This window comes from Erinaceus europaeus, chromosome 12, assembly GCF_950295315.1.
Source record: "Erinaceus europaeus chromosome 12, mEriEur2.1, whole genome shotgun sequence".
In the NCBI taxonomy this organism is placed as follows: Eukaryota; Metazoa; Chordata; class Mammalia; order Eulipotyphla; family Erinaceidae; genus Erinaceus; species Erinaceus europaeus.
Window position 1 is genome coordinate 91,734,360 of NC_080173.1, and position 22,165 is coordinate 91,756,524.

General features: G+C 39.6%; 1 protein-coding gene across 1 annotated transcript in view; it reads right to left on the reverse strand.

Annotated features, from left to right (window-relative positions):
* Positions 1 to 884: 884 nt before the first annotated feature.
* HS3ST3A1 (heparan sulfate-glucosamine 3-sulfotransferase 3A1) overlaps positions 885 to 22,165 on the reverse strand; it is a 111,123-nt gene continuing 89,842 nt past the window's right edge. The window contains exon 2 of the mRNA XM_060204439.1: positions 885 to 2,084. Within this exon, the coding sequence (XP_060060422.1) occupies positions 1,463 to 2,084 (622 nt within the window). The 3' untranslated portion in view covers positions 885 to 1,462. The remainder of the gene's footprint in view (positions 2,085 to 22,165) is intronic.

A 22,165-nucleotide genomic window follows, 5' to 3' on the forward strand; every position in this document is an offset into this window, starting at 1 on the left:
CAGCCACCAGGTTCCAGGTGCTAACATGATGCCAATTGGACTTCCTTGGGCAGACAATCCCACCAATGTTTCCCGGAGCCCCACTTCCACAGAGCCCCACCCCACTAGGGAAAGAGAGACAGGCTGTGAGTATGGATCCACCTGCCAACACTCATGTTCAGCAGGGAAGCAATTACAGAAGTCAGACCTTCCTCCTTCTGCACCCCATAATGACCCTGGGTCCATACTCCTAGAGGGATAAAGAATAGAAAAGCTATCAGGGGAGGGGATGGGAAACAGAGTTCTGGTGGTAGGAATTGTGTGGAGTTGTATCCCTCTTATCTTATAGTTTTTGTCAGTGTTTCCTTTTATAAATAAAAATTTTAAAAAAGAGAGAAGTGAGAGAGAACCATGATTCTGCTGAGAGAGGGCAGATGTCATTTAGCATGCTTGCTATCAGAGGGAAGAAGACAGAAAAAAAAATTCTTTGCTTAAAAGAAAAAAAAAGTTTCACACTTGTAATTTTTGAAGTGGATTTTCTTTAAAAAAAAAAAAAAACTGAAACAGTAAGTGAATTAGGCTCCGACCACATTGTGACCTGTTTCTAGTTAACTGCTCATCTTGTGCTTACTACTCTGTACCCTTAACCAGGTGCACCATCACCCGACCTTCCAGATAAACGATTTCACGGGTCCCTAAGACTAGTTTGTAAAAGATGTACTGAGATGTGTGTGTTTTTCCTGAGCATTTGCAACTCCTGTGATTGAGTGCATCAAGTTCACCTGGAGCTGAGAAAGTAGTAGGATCTGCCCCTCTTAGAGCATCTCCTCGCTAGCTACCCAGTACTAAAAGTGCAGCTGGCCTATTTTCCATTCTCCTTGGAAGTGGCATAAGACAGGGAGGGAGAGGTAGAGAATGGGGTTTGATCTAGAGTCCACCATCTCACTTTAGATAGGCTATCTAACACCTCTGAGACTCAGTTTCCTTTTATGTAACATGAGAACCATAATCTATACACCACATTGTCTTGTAAGGATGGGGGGAAAAAAAAGGTATTTTATTTGAAAGCACAGCAATGAAGTAGTAAACACACATACATTGTTATTAATAGGGAAATGGTTTTCAGAAAAAGTGCACAAAGGGAAAAAATTAAAAAAGGTAGGCAGACATCAACTTTTGTCTGTAAGGAGATTTACTCTCAGGGTTTAAAGTTTTAATGACAATTGATATTCATACTTTGTATACAGAAGACATACCGTTAAAAATGAAAGAATTTAGATTAGTGAAATCCCCCCTCCTTTTTTTTTTCTCCAAATGTTTGATGTCGGTGTGTGAAGGCGAGAATAATCTCTACATTCATTGAAAAAAAAATACTGAGGACAAATAGTTTCAGAGCAAATATTAAACTGCCTTTCTTCTACCGATTGATAAAAAAATATATTATATTTCGATAATTTTTATTTATTTATTTTAAATTATATTGTTATCCATCCCAGCCAAAGTCATGCCCGGTCATCTGGTAGAACTTCAAGTTGAAAGGCCGGTAGAAGTCGCGCAGTCTCTGCACCACCTCTCGGTCGATCTCGGGGTGGGTCCTGCCCTTGGTCTTGCCCAGGCAGTGGGGTTTGCTGCTGCCCTCGGCCTTCTTCAGGCAGGGGAAGCCCTTGGTCTTGTTGAAGTAGAAGTGCTTGTCGGTGATGATCCTCTTGAGGCCCAGGAAGTCCTGCACGCGGCCCAGCTCGCCGGCCGGGTCGCTGATGAGCCGCTCGCCGCTCACGAAGAGCATCTGGCCGAGCGGGAAGTGGCGCAGCCAGTGCTCCAGGTGCTTGGCGTAGATGCCGATCTGGATGGCGCTCCACGACGTGTCGATGAGGCCCGTAGTTCTGTTTTTGAACGTCAAGCTCTCAAAGGTGGGGATGTCGGGCCGCTTGGAGAGCGTCTGCGTGTAGTCCGAGATGGCCCTGGTCACCGGGTCGCGCACCACCACGATGAGCTTGGTGTCCTTGGACATGGCGGAGATGCGGGCAGGTGCCTCCCGGGTGACAAAGTAACTGGGCGTCTTCTCCATGGTGATCTGCCCCTCCAGGGTCCTGGGCATCAGCTCCCTGGGGAGAGAGAACAGAGGCTTCATCAGTGAGCATGGATAAAACTCAAAAACAAACAAAACAACAACAACAGCAAAACAGTTAAGTGAGATAAGTTAGAAAAAATAGCTGAGTAAGTTGTGGTCTATATACACAATGGAATACTACTCAGCTATATATATATATATATATACTACTATCAACCCACAACACTGTAAGACAATTAATCAATAGTTTAGGTAAATTAGAAGATTGTAATCAACATGATTACACTGCTAGGAAAAGGTATTAAAATGCTTTGAGGGAGTCAGGTGAAGCGGGTTAAGCGCAGATGGCGCAAAGCACAAGGACTGTGCTTAAGGAACCCAGTTTGAGCCCCCGCTCCCCACCTGCAGGGGAGTCACTTCACAGGTGGTGAAGCAGGTCTGTAAATGTCTATCTTTCTCTCCCCCTCTCTGTCTTTGCCTCCTCTCTCCATTTTTCTCTGTCCTATCCAATAATAACAATAATGACAACAATAAAGGCAACAGCAAGGGCAAGAAAATGGGAAAAAATGGCCTCCAAGAGAAATGAATTCATAGTGCAGGCACCAAGCCCCAGCAATAACCCTGGAGGCAAAAAAAAAAAGTACCTTCAACCCCCTACTTTAGTTTTCTTATAAACAAAACAATTATATTTAACATAACACATAATGCAAAATAGCCAGGAAGTGTGCACCCGGTTTAAATGCACATAGTAGGAAGCACAAGGATCCCGGTTCAAGTCCCCAGCTCCCCACTTGCAGGGCTGTCGCTTCATAAGCAGTGAGGCAGGTCTGGAAGTATCTGTCTTTCTCTCTCCTTCTCTGTCTTCCCTTGCCCTCTAATTTTTCTCTGTCCTACACAATGAAATAGAAAAAAATAGCCGCTAGGAGGAGTGGACTCGTAGTGCCCGCACTGAGCCCAGTGATAAAACTGGAGGCAGGGGCCGGGTGGTGACGCACCTGGCTGAGCGCACATGTTACAGTGCACAAGGACCCAGGTTTGAGCCCCCAGTCCCCACCTACCGGGGGAAAGGTTTGCAAGTGGTGAAGCAGGTGTCTATCTCTTCTTTCCATCTCGATTTCTTGCTGTCTCTATCCGATAAATAAAGATACTAAAAGACTTCAAAAAAAAAAAACTGGAGGCAAAAAATGACTTATTACTATTTTAAACATTAATTTGCTTACTTTATATAAGGGAGACAGAGAGGAAACTGCAGTAACATATGCTGGGCCAGGGGTCAAATCCACATGCAATCCTTGTGCTCTATTCATTGAGTCACCTTGACCATTAAATATGCCATTTAATTGAAATACATTTGTATATTCTCTATATTAAGGTGAAGGTACTATTTTATTTCAGGTTTTAGAAAGAGCAAGGGTTACTCAAATCAATATGAGAATTTATAGTCCTCTAACGATATATTACAATGATCTATTTGACTCTTTGATCATCTACAGATAAGAATCAACTGCTAATCTTGTATTGGAATCACTTTTATTCTTGGAATAAACCTCATTTCATATTTGTATATCATCCTTTTACTAGGGTCCGATATTTGACTTGTTATTTTTGTTGAGTATTTTTAAACAATTTTTTAAATTTTATTTATCAGATAGAGACAGACAGAAATGGAGAGGGGAAGGAGAGATGGAGTGGGAAAGAGACAGAGAGACACCTGTAGCCCTGCTTCACACTCATGAAGCTTTCCCCCTGCAGGTGGGGACCAGGGGTTTGAACCTGCGTCTTCACACACTGTAACTTGTGTGCTTAACCAGGTGTGCCACCACCTGGCCCCTTTTGGTCTGGATTTTTAATGCATATTTATTAATGAGATCTTCCTGTTGTTGTTGTTTTTTTTTAAAAAAAACTTTATTTATTTATTTATTGGATAGAGACAACCAGAAATCAAGAGGGAAGGGGGTGATCGAGAAGGAGAGAGACAGAGAGACACCTCAACACTGCTTCACTACTTGTGAATATCTCCCCCTGCACGTGGGGACCGGGGGCTCGAACCTGGGTCCTTGCGCACTGTAACATGTGTGCTCAACCAGGTGCGCCACCACCTAGCCCCCTTCCTGTTGTTTTTCATCCTTTCAGAAGTTTAATCAATTGTTATATATACTATTTCACAGTTATGAGTTAAGAAATTTTCACATTTCTCTCTATCCTAAAGAAGTTGAAGTACCAAAATCGTTTCTTTATTTCTTCAAAATTTAGTGTATGTTACTTATACATCTATGAACACAGATACTTAATCAGGGTCATTACTGGGACTGGATGCCTATGAATCCTTTGCTCCCGGCAGTCATTATTTAAAATATATATTATAAAGCAGATAGAAATTGAGAGAGGAGGAGATAGAGAGGGAGACAGAAAGACAGAAAGACACCTGAAGGCCTGCTTCATGGCTCCTGAGGCCTTCTCCCCCCCCAACAAGTTCGGGAGTGGGAGCTGGAACCCAGGTTTTATGGCATGATAATGTTGCTCTCAGCTGGGTGTACACCATCCAGCCCCAGAACTATAATCTCTACATATCCTTTTAATTTCTTCTACAGCCGTTATTATCCTGTAACAGCATGCCTCCTGTTAGTTTTGTCAACATTTTTCTAAAAATCAGTTGGCAGAGTAAGTGAAGTTATATCATCATTCTCAACCGTAATTTGCATTGCATTTTATTTATTTACTTTTTTTCCCTTGTCATTTTTGGAGCTGGACTCAAAAGTCACCTCCTCCCTTCTAGCAATCCCTCACCCCAGCACCTGTGTGTTGGAGGCCGGATTTGAACCTGGGTGATGTGGATGGGAAAGCTGATACCTTCCCAGGTGAGTTTTATTGCTGGTTCACGTTTTAGTTTTTTTTTTTTTTTGGAAGCCTCCCACTTCATTCTTTTTCTAGTTGTTCCTATAATTTATGTAACTGAATACTTAGTGAATTTATTTTCTGCTTCCTTCTTTTTTTCTGTTGTTTGTTTGTTTGTTTTGTTTTTGTCAGAGGTGAACTCAGGGTTACAAGTAGTCAGTCACATGCTGAGTCATCTCCCAGGGATCTAGTCTTTCTTTTCTTCCTTCCTCTACCTCTCATATCCTTTCTCTCTTTACTCTTTCTCATGCTTCTTCTGTTTTTGTTTTGTGTTGTTTGGTGTTTTTCCCTGCCTGGGCTTCATTGGTCTCTGTGCCTGTGCTATTCTACTCCAGGTGGATTTATTTATTTATTCCTTCCTTCCTCCCTTCCTTCCTTCCTTTCTTTCTTTCTTTTTCTTCCTTTCTTTCATTCATTCTTTCTTTCTTTTTCTTTCTTCCTTTCTTTCATTCTTTCTTTTCAGATAGAGACAGAGAGGCAGAGCGGGAGGTACCAGTACCATTCTCTCTCTGCTAAACCTTCCCTTTTCCATAATGCTTTCCTGTGGTAGGTCCAAGCTGAAGCTCAGTTCCTTGAACATGTCAAGCATGACTCCTGTTTTATTTTTTAAAAGGTAATCTATATATTAAAAGAAACAATAAAAAAACCTGTCCTTTGTTAATGACAGTGAGTGAAACAGAGCAAGAGAGAAGATAGGCCCTGTTCCAATATCAGTGGCATCTTGCTTCTCTCTCTCCCCCTCTCTTCTCCTGTTGTTTGAGCTTGTGCTAGCACTATGAATCCACTGCTTCTAGCAGCCATTTTTTCATTCTTTTCCCGCATTCTTTCCTTCCTTCCTCCCTTCCTTTCCTTTCCTTCTCTCTTTCCCTTCCTTCCCTCCGTTCCTTTCCCTTCCCTCCCTCCTTCCTTCCTTCCTTCCTTCCTTCCTTCCTTCCTTCCTTCCTTCCTTCCTTCCTTTTCTATTTTATTCAATAGGCCAGAGAGAAATTGAGAGTTGAGAGGAGAGGGGAAATAGATAGATAGATAGATAGATAGATAGATAGATAGATAGAGATAAACACCTGCAGACCTGCTTCACCACTTGTGAAGCCTCTCCCCTGCAGTGGCAGGAAGCAGGGGCTCAAACCCGGGGTCATGCACATAGTGCTGTGTGTGCCTAATGAGGTGCACCATCGCCTGCCCCCTGCATTCTACACTTCTGCCTTTGTTGCCCCCATGTAATGGCAGGGATCAAGCTCAAGAACCCACAAACGGGAGCAGACGATTTACCACTGTGCCACCTCCCTTCCTGGCCCAAGTTCATCCATCTTTAATTTTCTCTCAAGTTAAAATGACATTTTTAAGGAGGTTGGGCGGTAGCGCAGCGGGTTAAGCGCATGTGGCACAAAGCACAACGACTGGCATAAGGATCCCGCTTCCAGCCCCTGGCTCCCCACCTGCAGGGGAGTCGCTTCACAAGTGGTGAAGCAGGTCTGTAGGTGTCTGTCTTTCTCTCCCCCTCTCTGTCTTCCCCTCTTCTCTCCATTTCTCTCTGTCCTACCCAACAATGACATCAATAACAACAATAACGACAACAATAATTATAAAAACAAGGGCAACAAAAGGGAAAATAAAGTTTTTTTTAAAACATGACACTTTGAGCTTACTATTTTGTCTTTAAGTATAGACTAGGTAAAATTTCAAAAGTTTTGACATGTACAAATTTGTCATGTTCACAACCTCATAAATACTTAAGAGATTTAATTTTGTGGCTTTAATTTCCTATTCTGGTTCAGCTATTACTTAGACTTTCTTTTCTTTTTTATTTTCAATTCTAATTGCTGATTTTCTCTATTTTGGAAAGTAAGTATATTAATGTGTAGCTTGTCTGTATAAAGTACATTGTTTGCCTTTGTTAACTTCTTAGTATTTGTCCCACCTCCACTATTGCTAACTATATGTAATGTGAAAATTTAAAAAAAAAAAGTACAGAGAATTGTTACAACATACAGCCCCTTAAATAGCTGAAGTAATAAGGAGCATTAGTTGATTTCTTTTCTTTTTTTTTTTTTTTTTTTTTTGCCTCCAGGGTTATCATTTTTTGCCTCGCTTTTCCACACAACAATACAATCCCCACTAGGTCCTCTGCCATCCTGTTCCAGGACCTTAACAACCGTCACCCCTCACCCCCACCCACTCACCCCAGAGTCCTTTACTTTGGTGCAAAACATCAACTCCAGTAGAAATTCTGCTTAGTATTTTTTCTTCTGATCTTGTTTTTCAATGTCTGCCTGTCAATGAGATCACCCCATATTCATTCTTCTGTTTCTGACATTTCACTTAATATGATTTCTTCAAGCTCCATCCAAGATGGGCTGAAAATGGCAAAATCACCATTTTTACGCTGAAAATATCCAATAGTTCTAGTTTATCTCTTCAGTTAGCTCTTTCGTTTCATTATTGATTTTCTGCGTGGATGATCTGTCAAGTTGAGAGAGTGGGGTGTTGAAGTCCCCTACTATGACTGTGTTGCTGTTAATACATTGCTGTAGCTCTTTCAGTAGATTTTTGATGTATTTAGTTGGCCTCTCCTTGGGTGCATAGATTTTGATAATCATTAAATCCTCTTGATTGATTGATTGATTGATTGATCCTCTGAGCACTAAGTGATGTCCATCCCTATCTTTTTAAAATGTTATTTATTTTAAGGTCTATCATGTCAGATATGAGCATAACTGTTCCTTCCATTGTTTGTGTGTGTGTGTGTGTGTGTGTGTGTGTGTTCCACTGGCTTATATGGTACTTTTCCACCCTTTCACTTTGAGTCTGTGTTTGTCTTGTTGAGTTAAATAGGATGCCTGCAGACTACATATGTTTGGGGTGTGTTTTCTGATCCATCTTCCTACTCTGTACCTTTTAATAGGTGAATTCAGGCCATTAACATTTAGTGATAGTATAGATTGAAGATATTTTACTGCCACTATTGTAGATTTTTAGAGTGTTCTGATATATGGCATGTTTATGGTGGTCTGATTATTTACAGGAGACCTTTCAGAACTTCTTGCAGGGCAGGCTTGGTGATAGTTGACTCCTTCAGCTGTTGCTTATCTGAGAAAGTATTTATGCCTCCATCTAATCTGAATGGCAGTCCAGCAGAATATAGTAGTCTTGGTGGAAAGCCTTTCTCATTTAGTACTCAATAGGTATCTTGCCATTCTCTTTTGGCCTTTAGTGTTTGTGTGGAGAAATATGCTACTAATTTTATGGTTTTCCACTGTAAATGACTCTTGGTTTTTCTCTTGCAGCCTTCAGGATCTTTTCTTTGTCCTTATTCCTTTTCATTCTAAATATGGTGTGTCTTTAATTCTGGGTTAATTCTGTTTGGGACCCTTTGGGCTTCTTGAACCTTTATGTCTTTTATGTTGTCTAGACTGGGGAAGTTCACAGCTATTATGTCCTATAGAATTCTTTCTTCCCCTCCCTCTTTTCTTCCTCTGGTAAGCCTATAATGCATAGATTATTTCTTTTGAAGTATTCCATATGTCTCTGTTGTTTTTCAGTATCTCTTAATCTCTTTTTGAGATCTCTTACTTCTTTCTTAGTTTTCTATAATTTGTCTTCAATTTTACTAATTGTTTTCAGCCTCAGTTATTCTATTCTTTCTCCTGTGGTTTTCTGTAGCTCAGCTTTTTTGTTACCCTGTTCTGATACTGTATTAGCTTACTCAGCTAGTTGTGTTCTTAGCTCAGCTATTTTGTTACCCTGTTCTGATACTGTATTAGCTTACTCAGTTAGTTGTGCTCTTAGCTCAGCGATTTCAGCCTTCACCTCTCTAATTACCTTGACATAGCTAATGCTTTCTTTCAGAGTCTTATTTGTTGTTTCTGCATTTCTAATGACAAATATTTTAAACTCTTTCCTCACTCCTGTGACTAATTCCTCAACTAGAATTTGGATGTTGACCTCATTCTTCTGTGCTTTTAGCTTTGGTGGGGGGATTTTAGTTGGACTTTTGTCCTGGTTCATTTCTCCTATGTTTCTCCATGGTTTAACCATTTAATAATAGTGTGTTTTGAGGTCCTTCTCTCATTACTTTTCAGTCCATTGATCACTCTTGCCTGGATTGACTTGTGTCTAAGTAAGGTACTTAAAGAGTTCACAGTTGTGGAAACTAACAGCTGTTTCAATGTTATCTCAATCCCTGAGTTGAAGCACAGTGACTGGTAAAGCCTCTTTTGTTCTTTATCTTCCCTGTAGGTTATGGTAGCCTGAGGGCACATTACCTGTTCCCAAAGTAGTCCCAGTTTCATGTTGTTGCAGTCTCAGGTGATATTTGATATTACTTGTTCTTTAGAGAAGTTTCTCAACTGGATAGATCTGGAGGTCTGGGCAGAGTTGTGGTCTCTGGATGCTCTCTTGATTTGGTGGATTCCCAAAGTAAGTTCTAGTCCTGTCTTTTGTTGTTGTCATTATAGTTATTGCTGTTGTTGTTGGATAGGACAGAGAGAAATCGAGAGAGGAGGGGAAGACAGATAGAGAGAAAGTCAGACACCTGCAGACCTGCTTCACTGCTTGTGAGTGACCCCCTTCAGGTGAGGAGACAGGTGCTCAAACTGGGATCCTTAAAATGGTCTGTGTGCTTTGTGCCATGTGCGATTAAACCACTGCAACTGCCCACCCCCTGTATTAGTTCATTTCTAAAAGTACAGCATTATGTGACTTCTAGTTTCTCTACCTAATGTTTTGAGCAGAATAGAGATAATGTACTTCACGTGGAAGCTACTGGTTGGTAATCTCAGCTTTCATCCTTTCCTGTCTCTGGGGAAATGCAGATTTCAAACAGCCTTTCAGCAGATCAGATATTTAAGCTGGAGCTTGTTCCAAGGCCAAAGAAAATACTACTAATATCTTTGGAAAAAAAAAAAAAACACTGCTAAGATCATTTTAGCAGATAAAGAAAAGAACTGTCCAAATAGGAGTAGTTTAAAGAGGAAACTGTTGAAATAGAATTTCACAAGGAAAACACTGTCATCTATTTATTGGTGAGTGAAGTGAACTGATTCAGTATGAAGAGAGAAGGGAGAGCTGGAGCTCATTATGAATTGTCTGCAAGCCACTTTTTACAAAAGAAGTAAAAGATATCTTATTTTCATTTATTTATTTTTTTTGTCACCAGGGCTATCGCTGGGGCTCATTGCATGCTTGATCAATCCACCAACTCCTGGAGGACAATATTTCCTTCCTCCATCCCTTTTATTTTACAGGGCAGAGAGAAAATGAGAGAGAAGGCAGAGATCAAGTAGAAGAGAGAAAGACACCTGAAGCACTGTTTCACTACTTGTGAAGCTTCCCCATTGCAGGTGGAGACCAGGAGGCTTGAAACCAGGAACTTGCTTATGGTGATACGTGTGCTCAACCTGGTGCACTACCACTTGGCCCCCAAGAAGAGATATTCCTTTATGTAGCTGTCGCTGTAGAGAACAATTGTTTTGCAATAAGATAACAGGATTCTCTAAGCAACGACCTCTTTTCTAAGTATTTTCATTAATTTTCTTACTGCAATCTGAATCCTAATGATTAAAAAGAGCTCACCTATGTCATTACTGCGCATGTGCATACAGTTTAGAATACTGTATTTCAAAGTCTTTAGGAGAATTACAAATTGTCCTTTCTTACTGAGTTAGACATACATTGTGGCTGTACTTAGAGCCAGATGGACAGGAGAAGAAACATCCAGTTTAATGGATGCTCTGTAGAAATATCACACAGGTGTGGGAGTAGAGACATGTGCACTGAGAAGAAACATGAGGCAGGGGCCAGATAGTAGTGCAGTGGCTTAAGTATACACGGCATGAAGTGTAAGGGCCAACACAGGATCCAAGTTCAAGCCCCCAGCTCCCCACCTGCAAGGGCGGGGTCACTTCACAGGCAGCGAAACAGGTCTGCAGGTGTCTGTTTTTCTCTCCTCCTCTCTGTCTTCCCCTCTTCTCTTGATTTCTCTGTCCTATCCAGCAATAACAACAACAAAATGGGGGAAAAAATGGCCACCAGGAGCAGTGGATTCGTACATAGTTCAGGCACCAAACCACAGCGATAACCCTGGAGGCAAAAAAAGGAGAAGAAACATGAAGTTTACCTGCGGATGAAAACAGCTGTGGTGTGGAATAGATGTTTTATTGAACAATGGGGTAAGGTAAGTCCTAGAGACCCATGATGTTCAGACTCACCATGTAGGCTGTTCCAGCTTCTCTACATAGTGAAAAGGATTTGGAGGCCTTTGCTAGAAGTATGAGATAGGGAAATATGTAGAAACAAAGAAATATTAGAAAATATTTTCACTTTCTTCTGCAAGGATATGAAAGGTATTTCTTTTTCTTTAAATATTTATTTATTCCCTTTTGTTGCCCTTGTTGTTTTATTGTTGTAGTTATTATTGATGTTGTCGTTGTTGGATAGGACAGAGAGAAATGGAGAGAGGAGGGGAAGACAGAGAAGGGGGGGAGAAAGATAGACACCTGCAGACCTGCTTCATCGCCTCTGAATCGACTCCCCTGCAGGTGGGGAACAGGCGGCTTGAACCAGAATCCTTACCCCGGTCCTTGTGCTTTGCACCACATGTGCTTAACCCGCTGCACTACCATCCCACTCCCATGAAAGGTATTTCACAAGCAAACTAAAGAATATGACAAGGTAGGCTGTATACATTTTCACTTTCTCCCCCAGAGAATCCAACAAGAACTTATAACCAAAGGTAGAAACACCCGAAGTGTCCAGTGATGGATGTATGGATAAAAAAATGTGACATTTTATTCACAAAGAGAATTCTGACTCTTGCTACAATATAGAAAAACCTTGAGGACATTATGTTAAAGAAAGCAGATCAGTCACAGCAAAAAAATGCTATAAAATTTCATTATATTAAGTGCCTAGCATTCAGATTCACAGAGGCAAAAAAGGAAAAAAAAAAAAAAAGGTGATCCTCAGAGGCTAGAAGAAAGGAATGGGAGTTGTTAAATGGATATAGAGTTTTAATTTCATAAGATAAGAAGAGATCTGGAGAGTGATTGTTCAACGATGTAAATGGATTATATATTTTGTTATATATATATTATATATGTAATATATATAATATATAACATATATAATTATATATGTTATATATTATAGTTATATATATTATATATATTGTTCAACGATGTAAACGGATTATATATTTTGAAACAGCTATGGGAAATTTTATGTTATGTTTATTTTACCATAGCTTTTGTTTCAACTGCGTGAAATTATTTTGGACTTGTGGTTAATTAGACATTAGAAGTAAACATCAAGGGTACTGACAAATAGCTCACTTGGGTAATGTGTTGTTTCGCCATGCTTCTGACACAGGTTCAAGTTTGGCCCACATTGCATTGAAAGACACCTTGTTACTATGCTCTCTCTTTTTCTCTATTTCTCTCTCTGCTTCTAGGAGGGAAGGAGGGAGGGAGGGAGGGAAGGAGGGAGGAAGGAAGGAAGGAAGGAAGGGTGAGAGAATTTGTCGTTCTACTTTTCTCCAAATAGAAATAAATAATCTGTGAGATTTTTTTCTTTTTTTAAAGTATTTTATTTATTTATTTGTTTGTTTGTTTATATTTTTTAGAGAGATGCAGAGAAAGAAAGACATAGTGAGAAACACTGCTCAGCTCTGACTTCTGGTGGTGCGGGGGATTGAACCTGGGACTTCAGAGCCTCAGGCATGTGTTTCTTTGCATAACCATTATGTTATCTACCCCCCTCCCAAGATTTTTTTCTTTTGCCACCAGGGTTATCACTGGGGATCAGTGACTGCATTACGAATCCACCCCTTCTAGTGGCCACTTTTTTCATTTTGTTGTTGTTGCTACTGTTGTTGGATAGGACAGAGAGAAATCGAGAAAGGAGAGAAAGACAGAGAAAAATATAGACGCCTGCAGAGCTGCTTCACCATTTGTGAAACAACCCCCCTGCAGGTGGAGAGCGGGGGGCTCAAATCTGGATCCTTATGCCAGTCCTTGCACTTCACACCATGTGCATTTAACCAGCTGTGCCCCAACGTGTGAGGTTTTTATGTACTTATCTAAAATAAGAAAATAAGGTATCTTACCCTACATCTAGCTGGGTGATTATAAGCTAGTTTTTCCACTTTTTTAATCTCACCTGGTCAGGTCAGATTTACCTTTCTGAACTTCATTCACCTCACCTGAAAAACCAAACCAAAAATTTAGGAAAATGGGAGTGCAAATGGGATGTCAGGATGGCCACTACAATAGTAAAAGTAACAGTGATGCCTGGTGATAGGAATTAACACCTGCCAGGTTAAGCCTATAGAGCTCAACTTTTATTTTATTTATTTATTTTTAATATTTATTTATTCCCTTTTGTTGCCCTTGTTGTTTTATTGTTGTAGTTATTATCATTGTTGATATTGTTGTCGACGTTGTTGGATAGGACAGAGAGAAATGGAGAGAGGAGGGGAAGACAGAGAGGGAGAGAGAAAGATAGACACCTGCAGACCTGCTTCACCACCTGTGAAGTGACTCCCCTGAAGGTGGAGACCCAGGGGCTAGAACCGGGATCCTTAAGCCAGTCCTTGTGCTTCATGCCACGTGCGCTTAATCCACTGTGCTACTGTCGGACTCCCTGAGCTCAACTTTTAAATGGAGTCCATGTCCTCCCATGCTGTGTGAAGCAGTTGTACTAAGAGGGAAGCTCTCTGCTTCCCTGATTCATGATGCCACCTCTCTCCCTGGAACATCATTTGAGGGCTGCAGAGATACACATAGATATCTAGACTTACCTAAACAGCTCTCTCTGATGTGAAAATTATTAGGACATTCAATTAAATTCACACATCACTTAGAACAGCATATTCTAAATACATGACAGACCGGTCATATAGTTTGTTCTTGTCTGCTCAAGTTCTAAATCAAGTTAGTAGCTTGTGATGGCAGTGGTAAAATGACCATTGATGTTACATTCTAAAATATGGAACAGATGGATAAATATCTCCCAGAAGATAGCATAGCTTTATTAGAAACGCAAAATGGAGAGTAGGAGTGGGAAGCCGGCAGTAGCGCACCAAGGTAAGCGCACATAGTACGAAGCACAAGGACCTGCACAAAAATCCCAGTTCAAGCCCCCGGCTCCCCACCTGCAGGGGGTTTGCTTTGCAAGTGGTGAAGCAGATCTGCAGGTGTCTATCTTTCTCTTTCCCTTCTGTCTTCCCTTCCTCTCAGTTTCTCTCTGTCCTATCCAACAATGACCACATCGGTAACAACAACAATAATAACTATAGCAATAAAACAACTAAGGGCAACAAAAGAAAATAAATTTAAAAAAAAATCAAGAAGGTCTAAAAGAAAGTAGCTCAAGTCACTGATGCCAAGAGAGAACACTAGAGTTATTTCAGGTAAAGGTTCACTTGGAACTCCTTACCCCTTGGAAGCACAGAAAAACTAGGAATTCCATGAGTGGAGTAGTCTCACTGTACTGGACCAGGTAGTGACAAGGAGACTCATTCCTGTACCTAAAACAGCTAAAAGACAAAGCTCAAGGACAGAGATACGTTACAAAGCTCAAGGACCTGCACAAGGATTCGAGCCCCTGGCTCCCCACATGTCGGAGGGTTGGGGGGGTTGCTTCACAAGCGGTAAACAGGTCTGCAGGTGTCTCTCTTTAACTTCCCTTCTCTCTCTTCCCCTCCTCTCTCAATTTCTGTCTGTCCTATCCAATAAAAATAAATAAATAAATACATTAAATGGAAAAAAAAATGGCTGCCAGGTGCAGCAGAGTCATAATGCAGGCACCCAGCCCCAGCAAGAACCCTGGAGGCAAAAATAGAAAAAAGAAAACAGAGGATAGACAGAAACAAAGCAAGTGAACTGAAAAAGCTAATCAGACCTGTAGTTTAGGACTTCAAATATGAGGTTACTAAGAATGGATGGAAGAGAGTCTAAGGGGAGGAGGAGAGGTCCAGAGTTCTGTGATGGAGGGAGATAATGCACTTTTATGGTAGATGAAGTATGATAACATATTTTGAGGAGGTATAAAATTGCACTCTGAGAACATAAAGTCTCTTAAACCAGAATTACCTCTAAAACAATTAATAATCCACAAAGAAAAGGACAATAGTTAGAAATAAGAGTAACAGTATTAGCCAGAATTAAAGGTGAGAAGTCTGCTAAGAATTCTAGGTCAAGTGTCTTAGGAAGAACATGGTAAAGACAGAGCAAATGACAGTTTATTAAGCAATAGACATTTATTTAATTTATTTATTTACTTATTTCTTTTTGTTGCCCTTGTTGTTTTATTGTTGTAGTTATTGATGTCATCGTTGTTGCATAGGACAGAAAGAAATGGAGAGAGGAGGGGGAGACAGAGAGGGGAAGAGAAAGACACTTGCAGTCCTGCTTCACCGCCTGTGAGGTGACTCCCCTGCAAGTGAGGAGCCAGGGGTTCGAACCAGAATCCTCTCGCTGGTTATTGCGTTTGTGCCACCTGCTCTTAACCTGCTGTGCTACCGCCCAACTCCCAGTAACCATTTACTAAGATTTGATGTACTAGGGCCAGGTGGTGGTCAGCTTAGTTAAGTGCACACATTACAATGCACAAGTACCCAGGTTCAAGATCCTGGTCTTCACTTGCGGGTGTCTCACTCTTTCCCTCTCTCTATTCTTCCCCCTCTTAATTCTCTCTGTATGTATCCAGTAATTATAATAATAATAATTTGATATAGCATTTCTTGCATCCCATAACAAATGCAGAAAGTTTAAATTATCAGCGTATTTTTCAAAGATGAGGCAATAGGTTCATAGAAGTAATACACTTTGTCCCCAAGATTCTGTTATGAGTCAAAGATCACACAATGAAAAATGCAAGTCAACTCATTTTTAAAGTATGAGTTCTCTCCACCCATCCAAATACTCAGACAATCTCAACATCAGTGGGACACCATTTTGGTTGAAGTTATTGGTCATCTGTGACTTTCTGCTAACAAATATATGAGCATTAAGTGCATGATTTTCCCACTCATCTCAGGGTGCAAATCATCCAGCCTTGAATGTTGCAAATAGGTAAAAGACAGTTTTCTCAGTAGCATTCTCTTGTGGAGGACGTGCTATAAGGAAAGTCTCTGAGTTCTAATGCAAAAGTAATTCACCTTGAGGAATAAATAAATCTGACCCATGTATATGTGCATTTTCTTAAGTCTGTTCAGCCAAACGAACCATGTGTCTATTTGGGGAAGTCTCTGGCAGCAGAAAATTCTAGGAAAAACAAGCTTGTTTCATAGCCATGAGTAGAAGGGGTTCCTGTGGGTCCCTGAAAGCTTGAGGCTGGAGCTGGGAAGCTGCTTCAAACTCTGCTGTCAGCCTGCTTTCCCACAGGTCAAGCCCCAGTCACATCAATATTTCTTTTCCTGCTGTTGTTTTGTGGGACCCCACTCAAAAATGTGACTTTGTAAGACTAGGAAGAAAAGTTTCTCTAGTTGTTTGAATTGGCTTCTGTGAATGAGGCAAACTTTTGAAGAGTTTTGAACCAGTTCCCACATTGACCGAGTCTAGATGTGCAATTCTCATAATCAAACTGTCATCAGGATAAGTCCAACAGCAAAGTTAAAGGGTGGTACAATTCCCAATGGTAACTGACTTCAAAAATTTTATATGATCACTTGATGAGGTGCCTTGGAGCCAGGCAATGGCACACCGGGTTAAGGGCACAGTATACAAAGCAGCAAAGATCTGGGTTTGATGGGGTCGCTTCACAAGTGGTGAAACAGATCTTCAGACATCTCTCTGTCTCTTCCTCGCTCAATTTCTGTCTGTCCTATCCAGTGGAAAAAAAAATGAAAATGTGGCCTTCAGGAGCAGCTGATTTTTGGTACCAGCACTGAGCCCCCAATGATACTGGAGGAAAAAAACAATGATGGCTTTATGACAAAAGAATAAGGAATCTTTTTTTAAAAAAAAATTATTTATTTATTTTCCCCTTTTTTGCCCTTGTTGCTTTATTATTGTAGATATTATTGTTGTTGATGTCATCATTGTTAGAAAGGACAGAGAGAAATGGAGAGAGGAGGGGAAGACAGAGGGGGAGAGAAAGATAGACACCTGCAGACCAGCTTCACTGCCTGTGAAGCAACTCCCCAGCAGGTGGGGAGCCGGGGACTCGAACCAGGATCCTTACACCGGTCCTTGTGCTTTGTGCCACCTGCGCTTAGCCCGCTGCGCTATGGCCCAACTCCCAGGAATCATTTTTATACAAAACAATCCTGTATTCCTTGGCATCACATGGGTGGATACCTAAGTATTCATTCATTCATTCATTCATTCATTCATTCATTCATTCATTTATTCATTTATTCATTCCTTTCTTTGCCTCCACAGTTATCACTGCTCCTGGGGGCCATTTTTTTCCATTTTATTGGATACGTTGGATAAGACAGAGAAAAATCGAGAGTGACGGGGGAGGAAGAGAGGGAGAAGGACAGACATCTGCAGACCTGCTTCACCGCTTGTGAAACTAGCTGCCTGCAGGTGGGGAGCTGGAGGCTCAAACCAGGATTCTTACTCGGGGTCCTTATGCTTCGCACTATGTACACTTAACCCGTTGTGCTACCGCCCGGCCCAGAAAATTGGCTTTTCTTCAGTCTCTGGTATTTCTAACTATTCAACCAATAATCTAAAAGTGAACGTGGAATTTTATATTAAAGTGGCCCCAGCATAGGGCTAGCACCTCTTCTTTTCTGACTCTGTGGCAGCTGCTGTGTAAAAATAGAAAGCAAACAACAACTACAACAAAACAACTAGTCTCATCTCTGTTCCTGACAAGAGTTTTATAGATGATTAGTTTGAGAGCTGCGCTATCAGTGTTTGTGCTACTGTGTACAGCTACTTCAGGACAGAGTTCTCTCATTAGCTTGGAATTATCAGGTTTTTGCATATGTGTCGGTAGAAATAAGGGAAGAAACACACTTGTTTCTCTCTCTCTCTCTCTCTCTCTCTCTCTCTCTCTCTCTCTCTCTCCCTCTCTCTCTCTCTCTTTTCCCTTGCCTGGAAATCAACAAATTAAGGAAAGTAGAGAAAGCTGAAAGGAAAAATATGTTAAGGGCATGTTGAGGTTATATATGAAATTTTAGGAAGTTTCCTTGGTATATTTATAATAAGGTGTGTGTGTGTGTGTGTGTGTGTGTGTGTGTGTGTGTTATGTATTTTTTTCTGCTTATATTTTATTTTCATTTTGCTGCCTATTAGGTCCTGAACACAGAGCTGGTGCTAAGTCGACACGTCTCTTAGGTTTAAGACAAGAGAAGCAGTGAGAATCTATAACTCTGCATGGTCTAAAGACTGAGATAGCCTTTCTAAAATCTGCCATACACTGCTTGCCACCATCATCTCTGACTCTAAATAATTAAAAAAAAAATGAGATATGTTGTGTCTCACTAACATCAAAACAAAATTTACAAAATAAACGTACTCTTAGGATGTAAAGCAAACTTTCCAAATCATGACATCACCAGGAGACATCATGCAGACAAAACAAAGTCTAGAAAAATAATCTTTGAGAGTCTATTAGTTATAGTTCACCAGCATAGCTGAGCATTGCCATCAGGAAGGGGAAAGCCATTATTTCAACAGGGTCAAGGTGAAAAGCATCAGTAGAGTCCTGGGACAAAAAGAGTTCCAGTTCTATGTCCCACATATCACAAACTTACAGGAAATGTACTAAAGAAACTAACTTTAAAGCTGACCCAACCTTAAACCTCTACTTTCATTACTTAACATTACTGAGGTCACATTACTGAGTTTGGAAATGCTTCTCCAAACTTCTTATCCAGTGTTTTGAAAACAAAAAAAGTTTGAATGCTGAAAATACACATGGAGGGGGGAGGTGTTGGTTTCAACACTAGAGATGAACATTGCCAGTAACTGGAAAAAAGATTTGAAGAAGGAAATTGTGAGTTGCGAGAAAAGACAAATTCAGTAGCGTATCAAGTGAGTTATATCAATGATCATGAAATAACCTCTTGATATATATATATATATATATATATATATATATATATAATCACTTGCCAGTATTTCTGCATACACATTTCTTTCCCACTCCTCCTGTTCCAGTCAACATTCCTGAATGTAACACACTCCTGTCTCTCACCACAGTTGCATGTGAATGTGGAAGGCATGTGAATGTGGAAGGCAATCTTCTTGTGTTGTCAACAAGTGAAGCTTTTCATTAATGTGTAATATGTAAGTCTAGTTACAATTTGAATCAGGATACTGAATTATTTCCAGAAGGACACTGAGGGCTAAAATTGAGAACATTCCTCTAATTTTATGAAAATGCTTAGTAAGGATTATCCATAATTAAAAAAACTAATAAAAAAAGTAAATTTACATTTCTACTGCAATCGCAAACATTTAGCAATATTTGTTTCTATTTGGGCCATCTGGTTTTTCATAACTTGGAAGAATTTAGAAGAAAATCAGCTTCTAAAAATAGAAAAATAAATCAAACATTTTCACCTTAAATTTGTATCAAAATACATCAAGTTTTGTATACTTGCAGTTTAAAAAATCTAGCTTGCCAAACTGTGGTTCATAGGTCAAAATCAGCTCTCTCTCTTTTTTTTTATAAATATTTACTGTAAAAAACATCCATGTCTGTACTTCCTACGACTATATTTGAATATTAAAAGCAAAGTTGAGTAGTTATAACAGAGATCATGTGGCCTACAAAGTATATATATATATATATATATATATATATATATTCCCTTGACTTTTTCAGAAAAAAAGTTGCCCAATTCTGCTATAGATCTTTACTGCCAATAAATATCTTGATTGTGACATAATTAGTATTTTGCTGAAATCAGTATAATGGAAAATTGTATTGCCTAAGTATACAATAACTCATGATTTCTATATATGTAAATTTTATTAGTCATCCAACATTGCTGGCTCGTCCACAGAATACCCAGCTGAGCAATTGTGATTAAATTGAGTCATCTTTGGTATCTTTCCAACTTTTAGACATATAAAAACAATTGATTCAAACATTTTTTTTTGTTTTGTCCTTATGAAGGAAACTGTGTCAACATAGAAGAAGGGACTAGAGATTCATTTCTCAGTTTACTCATTTGATTTATAATTTTTTAAATGTTTAAACATATGGGGAGCATAACCTCCATGTTTTCTCTTGCACCAGGACGTGACAGAATGAAGGTGGTCCAGAAGAGAATTCACTAGTGAAATCGTGATAAAGGAAAAGGCAGACACATGAAGCTCTGGCTTGAACAAATCCAAGGGCCCTCAGGAATTGGACTCTCCAGATGAAGCAATTATTTTGTACTCTATGGTTCTACCACTTAAATAGTCACAGACATGATCCTACTATATTTATGTGATTAAACAAGACTTTCTCTACTTTCAGCACAGTGAAACAAAAGCATTAGAGACGTTAGGGCAATTCTGGGGAGGGGAGAACTACTTTCTACTGGACTAAATAAAAATAAATAAATAAATATCTCAACACTGTAAAAATATTCCAAAACCAAAAGCTAGGAAATTCAAAGAAGCATAAAATTATAAAAAAAAAAATTAAAAAGTATAACCGTCCACTCAGTGCTTAAAATAAAATCATCTGGGCTATTCTGTGCAGATCTTTATAATTTATTTCTGATATGAGATCATATTGTAAACAAAACATGCTAAGAAATAAATAGGAATCATCTTTGTAAAAGGTTGTTCAACATGAATTGTTTCTACAATTAAATAGTTAAAATATTCTTTCATATTTTTAATTATTTCTTTAAAGTAGACGTGAGAGTCTACATGCATTCAAGGTTTGGCATATTGAAAATTTTCCTTCGGTTGCTAAATCTATACTTTCTTTTGATTTTTGTATACAATTTAAAATGTTTTTTTTTCTTTTTCATACTTGAAACATTTGTTTTTTCATGAATTTATTAAATTTGGCATTTCTGAGATCGCACAGTTATTGCCAATAGATGTGAAAAAATTTTAAATGTTTTAAAGTAATGAGCATTACTCAAGCCATTTATTAAGAATATATATTTTTTGCTTGTTACCATTTTATTTCTATACTGTTGACTGTCAAGACATGTTCATTCATTTTGTGACTACTAAATATTTTAATTTTACATGTATATCAATTTTAAATTATCCACTGGGGTATTTCCAAGTTGACTACAAACAGACTGACAGGGACTCAGAGGTTACACAGGCTCCTGTATTCAATATGAATAGATATGGGCCCCAGGTCAGATGGGTGGGGTTTACAGTTAACAGCATTCAATACTTTCCTCATATTTGGGAGCTACTCTCTGCCTTGATCCAGCTTTCTACTGCTATTTCAACTCTGACACCATCTTCCAAAACAATAATTTTAGCCACCTGCATGTTAGCTATCAGGTTTAGGTAAAAACTACTAAACTCATGGGCCCTTTGGAATGTACCCAAGGTAGATTTCCTAGCTTCTTCCCACAGGAGGATACTTATTTCCACTTGCTTTATTCTTATTAGGTTCCTGGTAATTAAAACATTTTTTCTTGCTTAATATCTTACCACTTTTCAGCCACCAAGTTGCACCAGCCACCATGACACTATCCTGCCCTCCCTAGGCAGAATACCTCCCAATGTGTCTTGGAATCCCACCTCCCCACTAGCAAAAATCCAACCCCACTAGCAAAATATAGAAATAGACTGGGGGTATGGATCAACCTGCCAACGCCCACGTCCAGTGGAGAAGCAATTACAGAAGCCAGACCTTCCACCTTCTGTACCCTATACAGAATTTTGGTCCATACTCCCAAAGGGATAAAGACTAGGGAACCTTCCAATGAAGGGGCTGGGAATCAGAACTGGTGATGGGAATTATATGGAATTGTACCCCTCTTATCCTACAATCTTGTTAGTCATTATTAAATCACTAATTAAAAGTAATTAAAAAAGAAATAAGAAAAGAAAAGAAGAAGGTCCCCACACCTATGGACATCTAATCTTTGATAAGGGGGCCCAAAGGATTAACTGGAAGAAGGAGGCTCTCTTCAATAAATGGTGCTCAGAAAACTGGGTTGTAACATGCAGAAGAATGAAATTGAACCACTTTATCTCACCAGAAACAAAAATCAACTCCAAATGGATCAAATACCTAGATGTCAGACCAGAAACAATCAAATACTTAGAGGAAAACATTGGTAAAACA